The sequence below is a fragment of the Hippoglossus stenolepis genome, chromosome 15 (assembly GCF_022539355.2).
Source record: "Hippoglossus stenolepis isolate QCI-W04-F060 chromosome 15, HSTE1.2, whole genome shotgun sequence".
Lineage (NCBI taxonomy): Eukaryota > Metazoa > Chordata > Actinopteri > Pleuronectiformes > Pleuronectidae > Hippoglossus > Hippoglossus stenolepis.
Window position 1 is genome coordinate 4,578,700 of NC_061497.1, and position 19,447 is coordinate 4,598,146.

General features: G+C 42.4%; 1 protein-coding gene and 1 long non-coding RNA gene across 12 annotated transcripts in view; one reads left to right on the top strand and one right to left on the bottom strand.

Annotated features, from left to right (window-relative positions):
* The first annotated feature begins 2,131 nt into the window (after positions 1–2,131).
* Positions 2,132–16,538, top strand: LOC118122062. Its single transcript, XR_004698428.1, has 3 exons — positions 2,132–2,278; positions 14,550–14,683; positions 15,285–16,538. It is a non-coding gene; the product is annotated as an uncharacterized LOC118122062 (long non-coding RNA).
* Positions 10,883–19,447, bottom strand: part of auts2a (activator of transcription and developmental regulator AUTS2 a) — a 294,009-nt gene continuing 285,444 nt past the window's right edge. For 6 of the 11 annotated variants that reach the window (XM_047343418.1, XM_047343421.1, XM_035178492.2 and 3 more), the window contains 10 exons: positions 19,283–19,327; positions 17,947–18,042; positions 17,774–17,845; positions 17,403–17,432; positions 16,720–16,791; positions 15,793–15,934; positions 14,584–14,664; positions 14,415–14,498; positions 13,679–13,928; positions 10,883–13,480 (listed from right to left, as the gene is read on the bottom strand). In XM_047343418.1, the coding sequence (XP_047199374.1) occupies positions 12,247–13,480; positions 13,679–13,928; positions 14,415–14,498; positions 14,584–14,664; positions 15,793–15,934; positions 16,720–16,791; positions 17,403–17,432; positions 17,774–17,845; positions 17,947–18,042; positions 19,283–19,327 (2,106 nt within the window). In that variant the 3' untranslated portion in view covers positions 10,883–12,246. The remainder of the gene's footprint in view (positions 13,481–13,678; positions 13,929–14,414; positions 14,499–14,583; positions 14,665–15,792; positions 15,935–16,719; positions 16,792–17,402; positions 17,433–17,773; positions 17,846–17,946; positions 18,043–19,282; positions 19,328–19,447) is intronic. The other 5 variants (XM_047343420.1, XM_047343419.1, XM_035178498.2 and 2 more) reach the window with 2 other exon arrangements.

Below are 19,447 nucleotides of genomic sequence, written 5' to 3' on the forward strand. Positions count from 1 at the left end.
TGAACAACCTGCACGTTATGGCTGGAGACGGCAGATATTCTGTGGAGAGGGAGTTGAGTCCAAACCTGAGCCAATCATCCCACTCTGTCTGCTACGCCTGCAGACAGCCCAGATTTCTCATGAGGCTTACCCAGCTGCTGTGCACTCATTTGTCAGTCTTCCTCATCTTCCAGTCTGGGAGGAGGAGAGCGGTGGTACACCATCTGACAGCCACCCCCCTTCCTTCAACCTTCCAATTCGGTCGATAAGGAGTCATCTGTTAAGGGCCGACCTCTAAGCCCGTTGCATCTCAGCATCATCTTAGGTCCCTATTTTGACCCCATGCCGCTCACATTCCGATGACTAATATGTGACTTTTGATGAATGACCTTCCCCTCTGTGCTCCAGGGAGAAGTGGGAAGCAGCGGTGGATGCATGCTGAGATTATACTCAGTCCAACAACATCATGTTATTTCAAGATCCCCGTCTCTCTGGGGGGACTTTGTCTGGTGAGCTTCATGGATCAGTGAGGAGATGCTCATCAGCAGACGTGACATTTTATTCACTGGTGGGAGCATTGCGTGTGGCAAAAAAAAAAAGGCAGCAGCACTTTGCTTCTCATCCCCTGAGACCCCCGCGTGCGTGGAAATTAACATCATTGGAGTTGCTCCTAAACCTGCTTCCATATGGTAATGGCTGAAAAATGAAGGGAGACAATAAAAGAAGGTTTAGATCCAGCAGCCTGCGCTCAGGGGCAGGACACCTGGTTTAATATCCTCTCTTACTGTCATACTGCAGATTCACTCTTGCACAGTTTCCTTTGACGCTTTGTCCCAACACTGTGCTTTGTTATCTCTTATCTTCCTCGAGTCGAGCTGCGAGATTGGAACCAGGGGAGCACAGTGGTTTACACCCCCCCAGACCTAGATGGGGGTTACAAAGTGCAGCTCAGCTCAGTCGTTTGCAATGTGATTTGTACTTTTAATCTGCACCTCAGCTGGACTCTATTATAGGTGATCAACCTCCAATGCCATGTCATCAGGAGGGCACAACGGAGGCTAGCAATAAAATGTAGCCTTGGTGAGGGAATAGGGCTCAGTTTCCCTTTTTTCTGATTGGGGTCATCTCTGTTATTACCACAGCAATGTCAGTGATGTATTGTGTGTGAGTGTGTGCGCCTCTCATTGTCTGTTCATGTGTATGTTCATACCTATTAGTCCTGGACATGTGTATCCATGTGCAGTTGCATCAGCCAGGGTGGCCACAGTGGGGGCAGAGGTCAGGGTGATGATTTAACAGGATGGGGCGATCCCCTTTCCTTCTGCACCAGCGGAGCAAACCCTCCCCACTGCAGGCTATTTCCAGCCAAGCAATTAGACAATGTCTCTTCTCCATGCTGGACACGTACTTCAGGCCACCTTCACAGACTGCAGCCTCCTCTCCGTGCAGCAACTCCAGCCGTCACAGGTGCTAAATGAGACTGAGGCGCTGGAAGGGGTGGAGCACCCATTGTAAATGGCTGTGCATTCCCCATAGCAAATCATCAATCTGGATTTCTGTGGGAAATGTCTTCAGGGAGCAAAAGTCTTACAGAAGAGAATATCAGTGTGGTGGGATAAATAGAATAAATTAAATTGTGCCAATTTGCAGTTTCAGATATAATATAGATCCCCACATCAGCCTATGAGGTATCTGGAATGGTGTTGATGGGGTTTACTGTGAGAGATGCACCAAATAACAGCAATACCTTACAATACAATGTAATTCAATACAACTACACCAGAACCCACAGTCCTACAAAGGACCATAATTATATCTGTAATATGAATTATAAGCATAACAATTTGCTTATAGGACTATGAGACTTTCCTGTTCATTTGACTAAATAGTGTACATTAAACCAGATTTTAAATATAAGTCTACTATTTTTAATTTATAATAACTATAATGCAAATATTAATAACCTTATCTCAGTGGCATAATTCTTACCAAACAGGTCAGCATGAGGAGCTTCGTTAGTTCTGTGTAGTTAAACACTCATATTTCGAGTGGCACTTGGGTTAAGTAAAAAAACTCTTAATTTGCTGCAAATATTCCTGTAATTTATTACGAACCAGGATGCTAAGCTAACAGTTAGCCTATGTGACGTCACTGTGAGGTCAAGGTGAGGGCTCTGTTCCTCCAGGGGCTTCAGCTGGGGCCCTAACACGCACATGTCCCTGGTGATGTGGAGGCCCCCCGGACCGGCTGTGTTAGCCGCTGTCCTCCGCTCAGTGTCCCTGCTCACCGCCTCACAGAGGTCAGTCCTTATTGCTGCCTGTGCTAACTTTATGAAGCAGAGTCAGGTCAGTGTTTTGTCTGTGCTTGAGTTGCTGTGTGAAGTTTTTCACTGTCCGTCGGTGGACGAGGTCATAACTGCTGCCTGTTAGCTTCTGCTGCTATGCTAAGCTATTAGTTTCTTCTACTATACTATGCCGCCATGATGTTAGCTTCTGCTGCTATGCTAAGCTCTTAGCTTATTCTACTATACTATATCGCCATGATGTTAGCTTCTGCTGCTATGCTAAGCTGTTAGCTTCTTCTACTATACTATGCCACCATGATGTTAGCTTCTGCTGCTATGCTAAGCTGTTAGCTTCTTCTACTATACTATGTCATGCTTTTAGCTTCTGCTGCTATGCTAGGCTGTTAGTTTATCATACTATGCTATGCCATCCCGTTAGCTTCTGATGTTTGCTTTTTCTAATTTACTATGCCACTATGATTTTAGCTTCTGATGCTATGCTAGGCTGTTGGCTTCTACTGCTATGCTATGCCATGCTGTTAGCTTCTGATGCTATGCTAGGCTGTTGGCTTCGACTGCTATGCTATGCCATGCCATGCTGTTAGCTTCTGATGCTATAATATGCTACCTACTGTCACTAGCCTAATTGTGTCCCCTGTGAATGAAGTGTTTGAGCTTGTTTTCTCTGATGTTGGACAACATCTCGATGCTGTCTTGCTGCTGATAACTGGTTGAATACATGTTCTCATGATGAGGAGATTTATGGGTAAAACGTTGTGACTTTGTTCACAAGGTGCTTGTCGACCCGCTGTTAGCCTGGTATCTGCTAGAGACCAACAACGTCTGTCTGCTTTATGGATGCAGCATGAGTCAAGTGGACTGCACATGAGTAGAACAGGGCTTTATCACAGCAGGAAAAACATTAATGTTATCAATAACAAGTAAAATATCTGCATCCAATATTTAACCAAGCTATGTCCAGGTCTCTAGTATTGTGTATGTATGGCCGGTCCTGTCCTCCCTGGGGCCCTAAGCAAAATGCTGCGAAGGGACCCTGCTACCTGACCTCTGAGCTTTGTATCCATTTTCAAATATATAATGACATTCACTATGGCTTTGCCCAGCTAATCCCCATTTTAAATCCAACATTCAATCAATAGTCACTTTCAATCGATTCCTTTCAATCTTAGTAGACTTATATTTAAAATCTGGTTTAATGTACACTATTTAGTCAAATGAACAGGAAAGTCTCATAGTCCTATAAGCAAATTGTTATGCTTATAATTCATATTACAGATATAATTATGGTCCTTTGTAGGACTGTGGGTTCTGGTGTAGTTGTATTGAATTACATTGTATTGTAAGGTATTGCTGTTATTTGGTGCATCTCTCACAGTAAACCCCATCAACATCTTACGTTTGTCCAGAGTTGTAACTAAACCTTGAGTGAGGGACTCGATAATCATGATCTTGTTTTGAGATGATGTGACTGTGAGGAGGAGACTGTATGGACTGGTCCCCACAGAGACTGCTGGAAAACGTGAGTTTAAATTTGTGCATGCACAGTTAAAGGCATGCAGTTGTGATTGCAGTTTAGCTCAGTTAGTGAGACAGACAGACAACAGAGAGATATGCTCATCAACCTTACATTACTGTTATTTGCTGACATAATAAGTTATACGAATAATAATGAATGAGAATAAGTTTACTTGAGAGCTGTTCACACAATTAACTCATTTTGTGTTTTTTTTTCCTAACAAGAATGACAGTTCTGCGCATCCACTCATTGAAGTTATGACATCTGATTTAAAATCAGGGGAAGGAGTTGCCTTTGTGTTATTTGCAGGGGCCTTACACAACATGATTAGGCGCATGTCCTTTTGGACATTTCAAGCCCTCTTTGGGGCCCTTTGGTGAACCCTGAGCAAGTGCATAGTTTGCCGTTGAACTGGCTCTTACCTCTAATAGAGTGCTTCTCAACCTCAGTCAGAGAGAGTAGTAATTGAGTCCAACCGTGCAACCTGATGCAGTTAATGTAAGCTGAAGCGCTTTGGTTGTGTTACCATGGTCACAGCTTACCTCACCCCCACATACCAATCCACGCAAAATAAACATGAAAAATTTTCTCAATCTCTTGTGAGATTATTTGCATTATTGTACAATTGTATAAAAGTAGTAATATAATTTCATCCAGTAAATTTGCTTTGTTTTTATATGTTGACTTTACTTCTTCAACGTGATCATACGGTTGATAATATGGTTGAGGGAAAGTTAGAGATGAATACATCTGCTGGTTTATTACATTCAAACTGTTATACCCTCTGATGATTTTAGATTCTAGCTTGTTTCTGTAGCCATACCACAGGTGATCTCTGGGCAGGTCACATCAGATAGATACAGGGTTACTAAGCACTGGCTACTTGCTGGCCTATTCCATTGGCTTAAACATTATAGATTCCACACAATGGAGGGTGTTGTGTGCTTAATTCATCGTGTTGTTTGTGGGGAAATCATCAACTGTCACTTCCCAAACTCTGCTCTGTTTGACTTGGTGGTGTGTGCTTCCAAGGACTGAGATACACACCTTACCCCTAATGTTTGTGCTTTCTCTTCTGTATGTGTTTTGTCCTTAGGGGATACGGTACTGAGAAGGTCGCATTCTAGAATCCGAAATGACAAGTCTGTACATACAGTACATTCAGAAAGAAGTCCGACCTCTTCAATTTGTTACGATGCAGCCTTGTTTTTTTCTCTGATGTAAAGTCGTGTGAGCCCTTACAGACAGGTGGAGTGTGCCTTTCAAATGATGTCCAATCAATGAGTTCACCACATGTCAATCTTAATCAAGACACATCTTAAAGACAATGAAGAATAATGAACATGAGCTAAATTTCATATCATAGCAATTTGTCTGAATACTTAAATTTTTCTGACATTTACATTTTTCACTTTCAATAAAAATAGTTTTTAATAAATTCTGTTTTTGCTCTCATTAGGGGACGTTGAGTGTAGACCGATGAAGGATTTTAAGTGTTGGTGCAAGGCTGCATGATAAGAAAATTAGGGGAAATAGAAGGGGCCAGAATACTTCCTGAATGTACTAATATTGTGTTCCATGTGAGCTGGCAGACTGAAATGTTCGGGTGCAGGAAGCACCTCCTGGAATAATTAAAGTTCATCCGTCTGCACTGCTGGAGCTAAATCTCACAGCTAATGAGGCCCTGCTGCACAAGGTGTATAAAGGTCGTCTGAAAGCACTGTGCTGGAAATTAATGAAAAGACTTGTAGGATTAAGGTGCATTGTTTTCATGGTCTGTTAATATTTGGGTCAGCCTGATGAACCTTCAGTATCTTATTTGAGAAGAAAGAATGCATAACAAGTAGCAGCAGTAATGCAACATGTCTGAAGGACATAGTGATGTAGGAGGACTATTGGTTTCATTGTGATAAACTGCAGTTGTTCTTTTGCTTTATTAAATGGCCCTGTAGGGTTGAAAGGTTTGCAAAAGATGAGACTGCTGTAATTTTGACAGATATTGTCATTGTGGGAAGAAGAGTGTAAGTCACAGAGTTCCCCCAAACAGTTTAAACTTCATTAGTCCATATCTCACTTAGTTAGGATCCAAGACATGACATTTCAGTTACAGTTTCTGTGATTAGGTTATTGCACTTGGCCTTATAGTAATTTTGATAATATTTTGATTCAATGTTCAGCTCTTTTGTATCATGTGTTTATCTTTGAAGGTCATTGCTGTGTGAGAACATTCTTGTCATCACTCCTGCATGAAAGGCAGCGCTCAAGTGTTTTTCTCCCATCGGCTGAAAGCATGTTGACGCACAGCTTCTTTAACTTATTTTCAGCTGGTTACTATAGCAAGTGTCATGATATCTACAGATACCTCAGTCTGCCACCGTTCACTAGGCCAAAAGCTTCAGTCATCCTCTCAATTACCTCGAATAAAACACATGCAGTTTGAACAGTGGTGTGGGAGGATCAAAAGAATCTATTAAAGTCAAGAAAACAATTTTCTATTTTTGTAAGGGCGTACAGAACCTAGTGTCAGAATATGTTTACGTTGTGTTCAAATCCATAGGATAGCTAAAGCCTTAGCCACACCAGCTCCTCTTATTCTGACCACTGTGAGCAGACGGTGTGAAATTATATATGATACATACATCTAAAGTATTATGCTAATGTCCTTAGGTTCACTGGAGGGCTGGATCCGCCGTGCACTAATACACCATTTCATATTTGAGGCTGACTTTTACCCTTTTGATCTCCTCCTTTGCAGAAATGTAACATAAGCCTCCATCCGCCACTTGGATGTGTTACCCTCTTTTAAACGATTCGGGTAATGATGAGTGAATGAACTCAGTTTGGCCTGAGCATCGTCTTAAAACGGTAGCAGAACCAACAACAGTACTGGTAGACCTGTGTTTGTTGGCTTTTACGCCGGAGAATGGCCACGCCAGGGGAATGTTACCTCTGAGAATGGGATGCCTTCCCATTTATAAACAGGAAAGTATTTTTAGTAGCGCCCAAGTGCGTTTGTTAGGTTGTGATTAGAACTGTTGTCAGCAGGGAGAAAAGAATATAAGCATTCCTGTGTAATAGCTGTTTTTTTTCTTGTAAAAAAGGGCGGTTCATTAGCTAGAGCCAATGCACTGCTACATGACATTAAGGTGATGGAAGACAGGTACAGAACATAAGATTAGGAGGGGATATTGACTATCTGCAGGTTTAACCCGGATAGTTTGATTCCTCTCACAGGATATGATCCTGTCTTCTGCATAACCCAGAGACGAGTCATCTCCAACAGACAGGGTTTGTTTACAATAGCACTGAGGCTTTAGATGTTCTTGTTTGTCGACATCATGTGAGCTCCGAGGCAGAGAGAGGTGTGCCACCAGTTATGAGACAGATGACTTTCAGTATTGGGATAAATTCCAGGCTTCATGTTTCAGACCACTGACAGGCGAACACCGTGGCTTTGTTTGCTTTTAAGCTGAGCTCAAACAAAACTAGACACACAAGGAGCGTCTTAGCGTGCGATGCCACTCGTCCAGTTTGACAGCATGTTTGTTGATGCTGTTCATTTAATTACAGGCAAATACCAAGCACATGCTGCTGCTCAGTGGAGGTCAACCTGCCAAACAGGTTCTACTCTGTCAGGTTGGAAGAGATGACTGTATGTTGTCACTGTGTACTCCCCTCTATACAGGCTCAGCATCCTCCTCTGAAACTCTTTGTTACCTCTTTTCCCTCACCTTGCACTGTTGGAGTGTACACTAGTGCCACCTTGTGTACACAAAGCTAAACTACATGACTCGAGGGAAGGGTTGCAGGGTTTAGTTGGTTCATGTTTAAAAAGATAATGTTGAAATTATTTATCCAAACAAATAAGTCTTGTTGACTTAAGGATCCCCCTCAAGCTATTTAGAATGTGTGTACATTAAAAATGACACGTCTTATTAAACCTGCATCAAACTGTTAGTAAACATCACAGTGCTGAAATGTTTCAATTGACTATCTAAAACAGTTTTATAAGAATAATCAAAGATTAGCTGGTTAAATGTTTGCAACTTTTCAGTTTTGTTTTATTTTTACTTTTCTTAGACTTCTATAATTGTAAATACTTATTGGGTTGTATACAAAATATATCATTTAATATTGATTATTACTGTAAATGCTCTTGCAGTTTTTACTATTTTCTGAAATTTTAAAGACCAAACAATTAAATTTAAGCCTGCAAAACCTCCATGAGATTAAAATGACAAGACAGGTCAAGACTGCAGTGTTGTAATTTTGTATCTTCACTGAATGAAGTGTTGTATCCTAAACATCCTCTCATGCTGAGCCAGGAAAACAAGTATAAATCTCTGATGTCAAACTTCAGTTCCAAGTTATGTGAACATTACATGAGCGGAGCTTAACCTTTGCACAGCTAACACACTCAGCACTGTATCCAGTTAAACTGTGAGCAATCAGAGCTTAGTAAGCCTCCATTTGTCCTCGTGTGGAAGAGCTAAAAAGGAAGGTTTTACTACCAAGTCTTTTCTAATACTGTATTATAATTACGGTTTCTATTTAAAAAATATTTAGGCTACTTGCTCAGTTGATAATATCAGTCAAGACCTGACGGATTAAACTGGGAACACTGACTCTCTTTCTCTCACATACACTCACACACACACACATCATTGTAGGTTAGTGTCAGTGACTGATTTGTTTTATTGATAGAGAAGAATCTGTGCTCCGCCTGATGGTTAATCGTCCATCCAACACCCCTGGATACACCACAAATCAGCACTATGTTCAGTAGGACTCCTGAATGAATCTGTGATACAAGACACTTCACCCAAAAACAACCTACACTCTCAAACCATAGGAATACAAGCAATCCAAAAAATGACTTCAGCTGTCAGGAGAGAGACACACACCTCTCTGCGGCTGTGACCTGAATTCACTGAGCTCCATTATTGTAATCTCTATCTTTATATAACTGCATTAGGTTCCAGGGAGAGGAGGGCTGATCTATTGAGAAAGTAACTGGCAGGTAAATCAATAATAACAATGATTCAGTTTTACAAGTTAATAGTAAAATGGGATCAGTAGGATTTCACAATGTAAAGCAGAGAGTGAAAACATCCATCACTCACTGATCTGTTGAACACCAGAGCTGCTGACAGGTGTAGTCCTGTTTTTGTCTCATCATTCCTCTCTGTCAATGTGGTCACTTGTTTCTGTGTTGTTTGATAAAGAAGTTGCATTTACAGGATCCCATTTTCACTGAAGACCCATTAGACACCACAGTGTCAGACCTCTTTTATTTAAATCCTCTGTCCATCAACACAGCGGATTGTGTCCCTATTTACAGACTAATAGTTTATCTGCTCCTTTCAGGCAGTAGTACCTTCCTCTGATTGATAGCATAACTCTAGGGTCACAATATTCCACTTGTCTTAACTCAGTTGTTATTCCGAGTATGTGCTTATTTAGGTTAAGGTAATCCGAATATACTGTTGACATGGAAGTGTCTCATTCAGACTATTGTCTTAAACAGGTTCATATCTGAATATTGGTGTCCGTGTAAACTTAGGCAGTGTCTCTAGCAGGATGTGGCAGATGAGGCAAATCGAGGGAAGAAGCTTAGATACATCAAACCTGCAGTGGAAGCTGAATGCCAGGTTGAGGAAGGATTTGTCCCAATATCTTAAAGCAGTTTACTCAGGGAGTTTAGGATTTTGTTGGGTCAGTGCTTAGAATGGGCTGTTTCAGAAATAGCTGATGGACGCACTCAGGAGCTCGGGATGAAGAGGGAACACGAGTCAGTGGAAGTAGATTTCATGACTCAGTGAGACGACATGCATCCTTATATTTTTATCTCCTTATGTTTTGATCTCAACTGCTGACTGGGCTGGACTTTGAACCTGGACAGAGATGTGAGATAAGAACTGAAAACACAAGTTGTTAGTTGGACATAAGGAAATTTAGACTTGTCACTATTTTGAGATTTTATTGACTAATTCAGTAAATACATTATCAACAGTTAAATTAATTTAAAAAATGATTTAATGTACTGAATCATTTTTCAATTGATAGACTGGATTAGTTGTCTAGTTTTGTCTAATCAACAGTCCAGAATCCAAAGATTACATTTAGTGATATAAGACATGAAATAAGCTAAAAAAGAAAATGTATTATCACAGAAGACTAGAAATACCAGAAACGATTCATGTTTGAGAAGCTGGAGAAAAATAATCCTGTGGCAAATTGTATCCTAATTATTTTTATTTGATCTTATTGATGAATTGGCTTATTGTTCCAGCTGCATTGAAAATAAGTGTTTGCAGGGGTTGGTTGGATTGAGCTCTTCAACTTTAGATACTAGGGTCTTTGTCATTTGTTTCAATTAGTTTGGCGCCCTCTGTTGGTCTAAAGCCCAAACAACCACATTCATAGCGCTTCATGTACGCAGGTCTGGGAGAATTAGTGTTTGTGTCAGGAGCATGAGGCAACACGGGCAACCCACATTTCCCACTAGCAACATATTGAGTCAACGTCTGATTGATGTGTGACCTGGGCGCTTCAGTGTTAACATCAATCAGAGAGGGGTGTCTGAATGCTGTGGCTATTCAGTTTAATGGAAATGTCAATACTCTTGCATCCTCTGATGAATACACAAGTACCATACTGTGATTTAGCAGCGAGGGGCTGCTGTGTAAAGCACTGTTAGTAAACCAAGGAGCAGCCCTCACGTGTGTCAGTATCCAGCTGATGTGATGTTTCTGCAGTTTTTACTGTTACAAAGCAATCTTGTTGTAAGTCAGCACCTGCTGCTACAGCAGAGATTTGTCATCTTCTGGCTCTTTGGGCGATTGATGACCTGCTCAGACTGTATCAAGTGGCAAAATCTTTAAAGCTACTTTATAACTGCACAATCAATAGCACTTAAAATATTTATGAGGCTGGTGTGAGTTGTACTCGAGGTAGTTTATCCTCCATGGGAGAGTAATGCTGAAAGTCATTAAGTGTGTAATCGTGTAGAGTCAGAAAGAAATATAGCCTGTTTACTCAGTTCAGTGCATGTAGGTGGAGCAATAAAAGCACAGACAGGATAAGTACACATTTTTTAATAACATGGCACAATTTACATAACACAAGTTTAAATGAGGAGCATGCTGAAGATTCAGTCGCTTCATTTTTTCTCATTTTTTGTACATGATCTAGAAAGACTTCATTTTTTCCCCCTGTACATGGTAAACAGCAAAAAAAAAATTCTCATTTAACAATCTTTTTGAAATACGCATCAACTAACCACTATGGCTCCGGTGGACATTTTTATGTTGGATTAAAAAACACTGCACAACATGATATCACAGAGTTTGAAGCGCACAACTAAACCTTCAGTGGACTACTAAAATAGATCTCTGCTCATTAGAAACAAACTGTCCTTTGTCAGACTTGCTTTTTTGTCTTTTGATTTTGTAGGTACAACAACTTAGGAAAGCACTTTAATACACTGTTTGACCAACAGAACCTATTTCCAAAACATGTACTTTACACTCCGTCAATAGGGCTCATGTGCTGTCATGGTGTTTAATGTGCTGCATTCTCCCCAGAACAAGACTGGTGGTAACTGACGTAGAGAAGAGTAGGATAAAAAAGTACCTTAACATTTGTGCTGCTGGCTTTTAACGTTGTAAATCATTTGAAATGCAATTCTTCCCCTACCTGTTTCTAGGATTGTCAACACAATTAATCATAGTCGTGACAGTATTTTTTTCGAAACATAACCTTTTCCAAATTGTGTGGATCAGTTAAAGCTCATCTCTGGCTGCAGGGACCCAGTGTTTGAGTCTGAGTTGTTGAGAGAATACAGCTCTTGGTCAGTCATTGGTGCACAGTCTGTAGTGGTGAGAAGGCCGGCTTTCAGGAAGGGAGCCCAGACATTAGTTGCATAGTTGAATATGGGGTCTCTGGTACAATGCTAATCAGCTGCGTCAACCAAAAAAAACTAAAGACATGGCAAAAAGCACATTCTGAATCACTGCCTTAATACTCCTCTGTTTACATTTGATCAAAGTAAAGCTTTCAAAACACCCTTTTGCATATTTGTACCATGATTTTTAATCCATACAGAGTGAGCACAGCGACTGTACATATTATCTACACACTTTGCTGTCAGTGCTAAAGTACCTGTACATTCCAAATTTGTTCATTCTTACTCCGCAGCACAAGAAGTGACACAAAAAGCTGGAGCAAACTGAGGAAAAATCTTAAAAATGTATTTTTTTGTTCCATGAATATTGTCTCTTTGTAGTTTTATACAAAAACAATTCATCGTGTGGGCGTGTCTCTGCCCACATAAGTTATTCACAGCTATATTACAGTCTTGCTTTGCCCAAAGCTAAGTGCTTGGTGTGAGTTCAGTGTTAATGAGGCACAGGGCTGAAGGGGTCTGAGTCTGCTGAAGCTCAGCTCACCGTGCCTCAATGTCTTTGTGAGGCGGCCTGTCTCTGATATCTGTGGCCAGGGGAGTAGTCCGTCTGGGTGAGCCAGGCCGGGCACCCAATGTGGGGATGAGTGGGGGCGGGGCACTCAGCGAGGCCGTGGGTGGTGTTTTGTTGAGGATACCATTCTGATGGGCGGTCGCTGCTGCTGCTGCTGCAGCCGAGGGGCTGACTCTGGAGAAGTGCATGCCTGGAAGTCCAGGGGCCATGAGGCCTTGGGCTGGGTGGGGGAGGTGACCCTCAAGGGCAGGATGGTGCATTGCGTGATGGAGGCGACCATGCTCATAGTCCTCTCTGAGCATGTTGAGGCGCTCGCGCTCCTCCAGATGTGCGCGCTCATGCTCCCTCCTCTGCTCCAGGGCCAGAGGGTGGATGTGGTCACGATTAAAGTCATGGGGCTCACGGTCCCTGTAGGAGCGCTCAGCCTCGTAGAGACGTGGCCCTGCTAGGCGGTGCAGAGGGTCATTTCTTAGCAGCAGTTCTCTGGCCAAAGGGTCCCGTCTGTGAATGTCCAGGCCCCTGTAGGGGTCCCGCATTGGGTCCCAGTGGAAGGCAGGGTAGGGGAACCTGTCTGCTCCTGGGATGGGACTAATACCCATGAAGGGTGCCACCACTCGAGTTCTGTCCAGACTGCTGATGCTGTTCATGGGATGGACACCAGCCATGCCCATATGCATGGGCATGGAGGAGGGAGGGTGGAGGTTTTGTGTGTTGGGTGCCTGTACCGGGTGCTCACTTGGCCTCTCTGCCGCTCCATCCTGTTCCTCTTTCCTCTCCTCCTTCACTTTCACGTCAATGTTTTTCTTCTGGTGCTCATACGGCAGCTCTATCTTCTTCTCAAGGACCTCTCTGCTCAGGCCGCTGTTGGGACGTTCTAGGCTGGTCTGCCGGATGTAGGGTGACGTTGTCCCCCTGTTGGGCACTTTGTCCTCTGACACTCGGCTGTCAAGGATGACAGGTGTGTCCTTGTCACTGTGCTGGCTGTCTTTGAGCTTGTGGTCATCTGTGCCATTGTCTTTCCAGGACTCTGAGTGGTCCCTCTCCCTGTCTTTTGCCTTGTTCTCTTTTTCCCTCTGAGGTTCTCCAGAAGCAGGGGGCAGATGGTTCCTGTGGTGCTCAGGAGGCCGATTGTGGCCCAGGAGGCTAATGGAGTTGACAGGGACTGGTGACGGATGGCTCAGCTGACGCTTCTCTGCAGAGTCCCTAGAAATATAAACAAAGTTCCACTATCAGTACCTGTAGCATTTGTTCAGAAAAAACAAATCAACTCTTTAAATTTTTATTCCAAATAAAAACTACAAATCATTGCATTACATCAGAGAAATGAGAAGCAAACAAATCCAAAAGAGTAATGGTGGTATGATCACTTTTGACAGCTACGTTCTACTGTACTTGACTCACCTGTCCTTGTCATCCTTACTGACTGAGTCTCTCTTGTCAGAGTCTCGGTCTCTCTCGTGGGAGCTGACCGAGGCGCTCCTCTCCGAGTCTCCGGGTTTCAGCCAGGGTGGCGGTGTTGGGAAGGAGGGTGGGGTACGGTGGAGACGGTTCCACGGCTCCTGGTGGCTACTGTTACTGCTGCTGTTGAAGTGCTGCTGTGCGTTTGGGCCATCTTTATGGCCGAATACTGAGTTGGCCGCTGTTAGGGATTCAACACGTGGAAAAACAAGGACACAAGTTAAATGCGTATCACCACATCTTATTCTGGTGTGTCTGCATTGTAATTCTATTCTTCTGGTGTTTTGAATAACATTTACTGAAACTTAAATCATTTTAGAAACAACCATTACACTAACAGTAAAGCTGTTTTCAGACATGAATGAGTTTACCCAGAGTTTACCCAGAGACAGCCCCCCTACACCGTCAACAGCTCGTATCACCACAATCTCTCTTGACATCTTTGTCGGCGTCTTCTACGTGTATGACACTGCTTTTTCACCGGGAGATAATCGTTTTTTGTTTTTTTTTGCGTCCGTCGCATTAGAATCGTTATCAAACACTACAGACTTTATACTAGGAGGTCAGGTGAATAAAGTCGGTAGAAACTGCAGAGGATCTGCAGAGTTCAGTGCATGTCTGAAAGCAGCTTAGGTAAAAAGTATGATTAACAACAATAGTTCATGAAGCCCAAACTCACTTAGTGCTGGATTTCCCAGTCCTCCAAAGGCAGATGAACTGAGAGTTCCCAGTCCTCCAAAGGATGGTGGTCTGGGGAAAGGTTCTAGTGGGAGACACAACTCATACAATCAGTATCTCCATTTTCATCTTTCAGAATGAGACAGAAGAACTGAACTGAGTCGTCTTACCTAAGTGAGATGCCGGGGTGAGGAAGTTTCCAGGATGGTGGGCTGGATGACCGAAGGGACCTGCAGATGGGTGTGTGGGACCTGAGGAGGCAGAGAGAAGGTATCATGAGAACATCCATGACCTACTGACTGTGATATTAACATAGATATTTGTTGATTGGTCATTAAAGTTTATTCGTGAGCCTTTTTCCTAATAAACAACCAATGACTGTATAAAGATGGATGACATGACGGCTCCCCAACACTAAATCCAAAACATCTTGAGTGCCCTCTGGTGGCTGACTGCAGTAAATGTCATAAGTCACACCCTCTCCATATTAGCAGATGGGATGAAAGACACTGTCATTTCAGGTTATTCTTATTAGGGATGTATATAATTATCTGTTCAACCATTAACCAACAATTAATACTTCCCTGGCCAACTATGTGGATATTCTAGTATTCTAGTCTTTCCACAGACTTGCCTCAGAGCTCGTCAACATGTTGTTATTTCTGAACAAAAACCAGCAGACACACTGTCCACTATGCTGAGGACTGATATAGACCTTTTATAGAGTTGATTATTGTGATTGCCCATCAAACATACACACAGTCAACACTGATGTGCACTGGAGTGACCGTATGCCCATCATGGTAAAGTCCACAACTAAAACACAATGTGATGCTGAGGTCTGTCTGTCTGTCTGTCTGTCTGTCTGCAGAGGAAGTAACTGATCCCAGTGCAGCTGATGACCTGTCTGACTGTGACAGTCCATGTCTACTGAAGTGCATTCAAGGTCCAAAGGGGATGAAGTCCACTGACTTTTTGTAATTCCCTGACTTTTAATCTAGTGCCACCAGCAGGTCAAATCTTTTATTTGTCTGTGACTTAATTGCAAAGCAAATGCTAGTATTCTAAATTAAGAGCATTGGCTATTCTATCAGACACGTGAAATATACCTCGTTTGAGGATGACCACAAGATACAGTTGAAAGCTCCCGAAACACCTGCAAGCTAGTTTAAAGTTAAAATTGTTTTGGCCACAATGGCTGAAGGGAGATGCATTAAACAGACATTGTCACTATTGTTTTGATGTTGTGGATTGTTAGGATTGTTGACAGACGATCATGTGAACAGACAACGTCTTCAGTCTGAACACCATGAAATGATGGACGGCTACTGTTGTAAAGCATCAATCAATCTTTCTACCCGGAGATCAGACACACTCACCTGCAGCGGAGAAAAGCGTAGCTGGGCGTGCCAGGTCGTTGGGGTGATGGATGGCGCCGAACAGGCCAGGGCCTGGAGGTCGACTCAGGAACTCATGTTTGAGGCCAAAGTCAAGCTTGTGAGGGTCGACCTGCATCTGCTGCTGGAAGACGCCAGAGCAACACAGAGAAAAACGTCAAACACTGCTGGAAACGTATTATTAGTTATTAACAGTGCAAAGAAATGTTAATCTAATGTGAAGCACATTACAGTAAGTGACTACTGAAGAAGCTGGACTCAAGGACACATACCGGAGTCGTCTGGCTGCCAGGTTCCTTAATAGACCCATCATTATAACCTCATTATGATTATGGTTACGACTACAGAAACCAGACATTAAATTAGTTCTAATTTTAATTATTCAAAGAAGTGACTGTGAAACAGTAGGGTTACTATCAGAGAGTAGGTCAGCTTCTGTCTTCACAGTATGAAGCAATTATTCAGAATTATAGTTTATGTACTGATGCAGCCAAACTCTCAAGACTTTTCCAGTTGATGAGGTCGAGCTGTGTTTAAAATCCATACTTCACCAACTCTGAGACAGTTTTAGTGTGTATTGTGTACAAACGGAAAGTCAGTGTGCACACTAATAACATGTACAGGGTGAGTGAGTCACCACTTCTTTTTTAATTGCTGTGATTATTTTGATTATGATTTTGTGCTAATTGTGTAAACTGATTTTGATTAATAAAGGTTTTTGGACATAATTTGGATCCCTTAAGTTTTTTTTAAAATTTCCCCTGAAGTTTCAAACCAGGCCTCAAATAGCCTCTCTATGATTTTTAGTTTTTCTGAAGCTGCAACAGATAGTGTGTAGAATAATAATGCAACACATCTAAGTTTAGATTAAGTACAATGCAAAGAAAGAGGCGTCAGATGAGTCCTCACCTTCACTTTCTGCTGGTGGTGGTATATCTGCCAGGCAGTGTGGACATGCATGGCGCACCACTTCCCTGGTTTCTGTAAACACGACAAAAAACATGGCGTCATGAAATATCTTTTCCTTAGAGTACTCAGGCAGATGAGTTCCTGATGTTCAAAGTATTTTAAATCAACAATTAATGGAAATATTGTCAATGCACTTTACTTTTTAACCCTCATACAATCATCTTGAATGGCCGGATGATATAAACACAACATAACCCTCATTTCACAGTCAAGTTATCTGAAAATACACTGATACTGATGGTACAGCACCATGTGGCACCTTTGATCACATTATTTAGACATATGGTCTGTGAGCCTGATGTGATATGTGACAGTGGTGTAGAACCTGTAGCTGTGGAGAGACAGTCAAGCACTGTTTAAATGTAACAATCAGCCTTTTTTGACATGTCATAGCAGCATAGGTGTTATCTGATGACATGAGTGATGGCTCTGTTCAGTGCACAATGTCAAAATGTCTGCTGTGAATAAGGCCTGACTGTTGCAGGCGATAAATAAACGAGTACTCAGCCTCCAAGTGCAGCGCTCATTTCATTAAAGACACTATTTACCGCATTAGTAAAAACCCTTTAGGGCACCATGGATATATTGTGTGTGTTTGTTGGGTGGAGGGAGTGAGCACTCACCCTGAGGATGGGCCGAAATGGATCCGTTAGCTACAGGAGAGAGGGGGAGAAAAAGAGGTTGAGTTATTTTAGTCTCTGTTTAGTATTTGTTATGAACAAAACGGTACATTTTCTTTTATTCCTGAAAAACTTCATTTTAATGAACAAACAGTGTAAAACATGTTTTTTTCTGAATCCAAATAACAAACATAGCAGCTGAGGAGGCAGGGACACAAACAGTCTGTGTTGACTACAGACTAAGTGCAGATGAGTTCTTTGTAGTAACATAATTTGATGTTGACAACCTTCGCCTGATGACTCCAACACTTATGCAACACATACAGAGTCGGGGCTACCTCTGCGTTGTGAGTGTTGTGTGCATGTGCTCTTACCCTGGGGTCCTTCTGTAAGAATGTGTGTGGGACGCCTCCTGGTCTTGTGGACACATCCAGTGGATTAGAGGTCTACAGATCACCAGACACAGATGGAAACAAGATTGTCAGTAAATAGCTTCTATTTTCAGTTTGTCTATGTGGAGTTGAGAGGATGTGGGCGTGTGCTTTACCTTGGGCTGAAAGGCGCCCTGCAGCGAGCCGAAGGGCCCGGTCGGAGGGATGACGGGGGGAAGGCCAGACATGGCCGGTGGGTATGAGTGAAAGAGCTGAGGGAGACAAGAGGGAGAGGAGGCGTGAGGATGGTTCAGTCTGACAGTGAATTTCATGCACCAGCTTCATGAGGAGGAAATGCATCAACAAACAAGTTCTAATGACGGATGAGCAACATTCAATCCGACTTTTCTAAGACTGCTGTAATGGGTTAGAGTTACAAATGATTGCCTACATGTTTCACAAACTGCGATTAATAAAATATTTCCAGTTCATTCCCAGTGGATTGAACCAAGGGAAACCATCCTTTGATATGAAAACTAGAATGTTGTAATACAAGCAAAATGCATGTAAACCAAACAAGTGCTCAAGGCTTCCATAATTTCATCCAGAGGAAAAACAGAAATGTAATAAACTCCTCGGTATAATTGCTCTTGTCTGTCACATTAACCTTAGTGGGAATAGAGAATGTTTTTCATTCTTAACTTGCGTGTCTTTAATCATGGATGCTGCAGTAAAATGATCTAAAGCCAGGAGGAGTTGTAAGAATCTCTGGAGGCCGCGGTGGAAGGTTTAAAATACAACATTCCCTGAGCATCATGTTTTAAGACATCACTATGTTCATAGAGAGGAAAAAGCTTCAGGGTATTTGCTGCTGCCATAATAAGAGCGAGGAAATACAGGGAATCACAAATGAACCGCTTAAAAACAAACTAGCAGCGCTGTGTAACATCTGTGTGACCCAGGGTTGAGATGCATATACATTTATCTCAGCCCTGAAGGACAGTTTGAGGAAAAAGCTTTCTTATGCAGAAACACAGCAGGTGTGTGGAAGCTTCAAACATGGTAGGAGAGTGGGGACCGATGGAAGTCGCCTTTAGTAAATAATAATGAGCCAGCCACTGCTGTTGGCAGACAAATGCAAATGAAGAGTAGTAAGCAGGACAAAGATGTAGTATTCCTCTGGCAATAACGCAGTCTGCTCTGTTAAGCAGCCAGAGTCTCCGTCTGTACTCATCTATATGCACAATCATTTCATCGTTAGATGCATGCACAATAAATCTTGTGCTACGAGGCCTAAGAAAACAGCAAAGTTTCATTAATCACAACATTTGCTGAGGCTGAGGCTGAGGGGGGAAATGATGCAGCTCGGATGCTTACAGAGTCTATTAAGATGCAGAACAACAGTTTCATGGAATCTAACACACATACACACACAGCTATAACAACAACGGGCTGGGGTGGTCCAGCAACAGACATGTCTGCAGACGGGCAGAACGCAGCAGGAAAACTCACGCTGTGTCTGTAGAAGGGGTCAACTTTTGTTGGGTATTTTTCAAACTGTAGGAGAAATGAAACAAACGTGTAGAGAAGACATGAAAACCTCCACATGTTTACTGTCAACGGGGTTGTTCAGGGTCATTTCAGGCCAACACATACTACATCACTAACTGTGTTTTA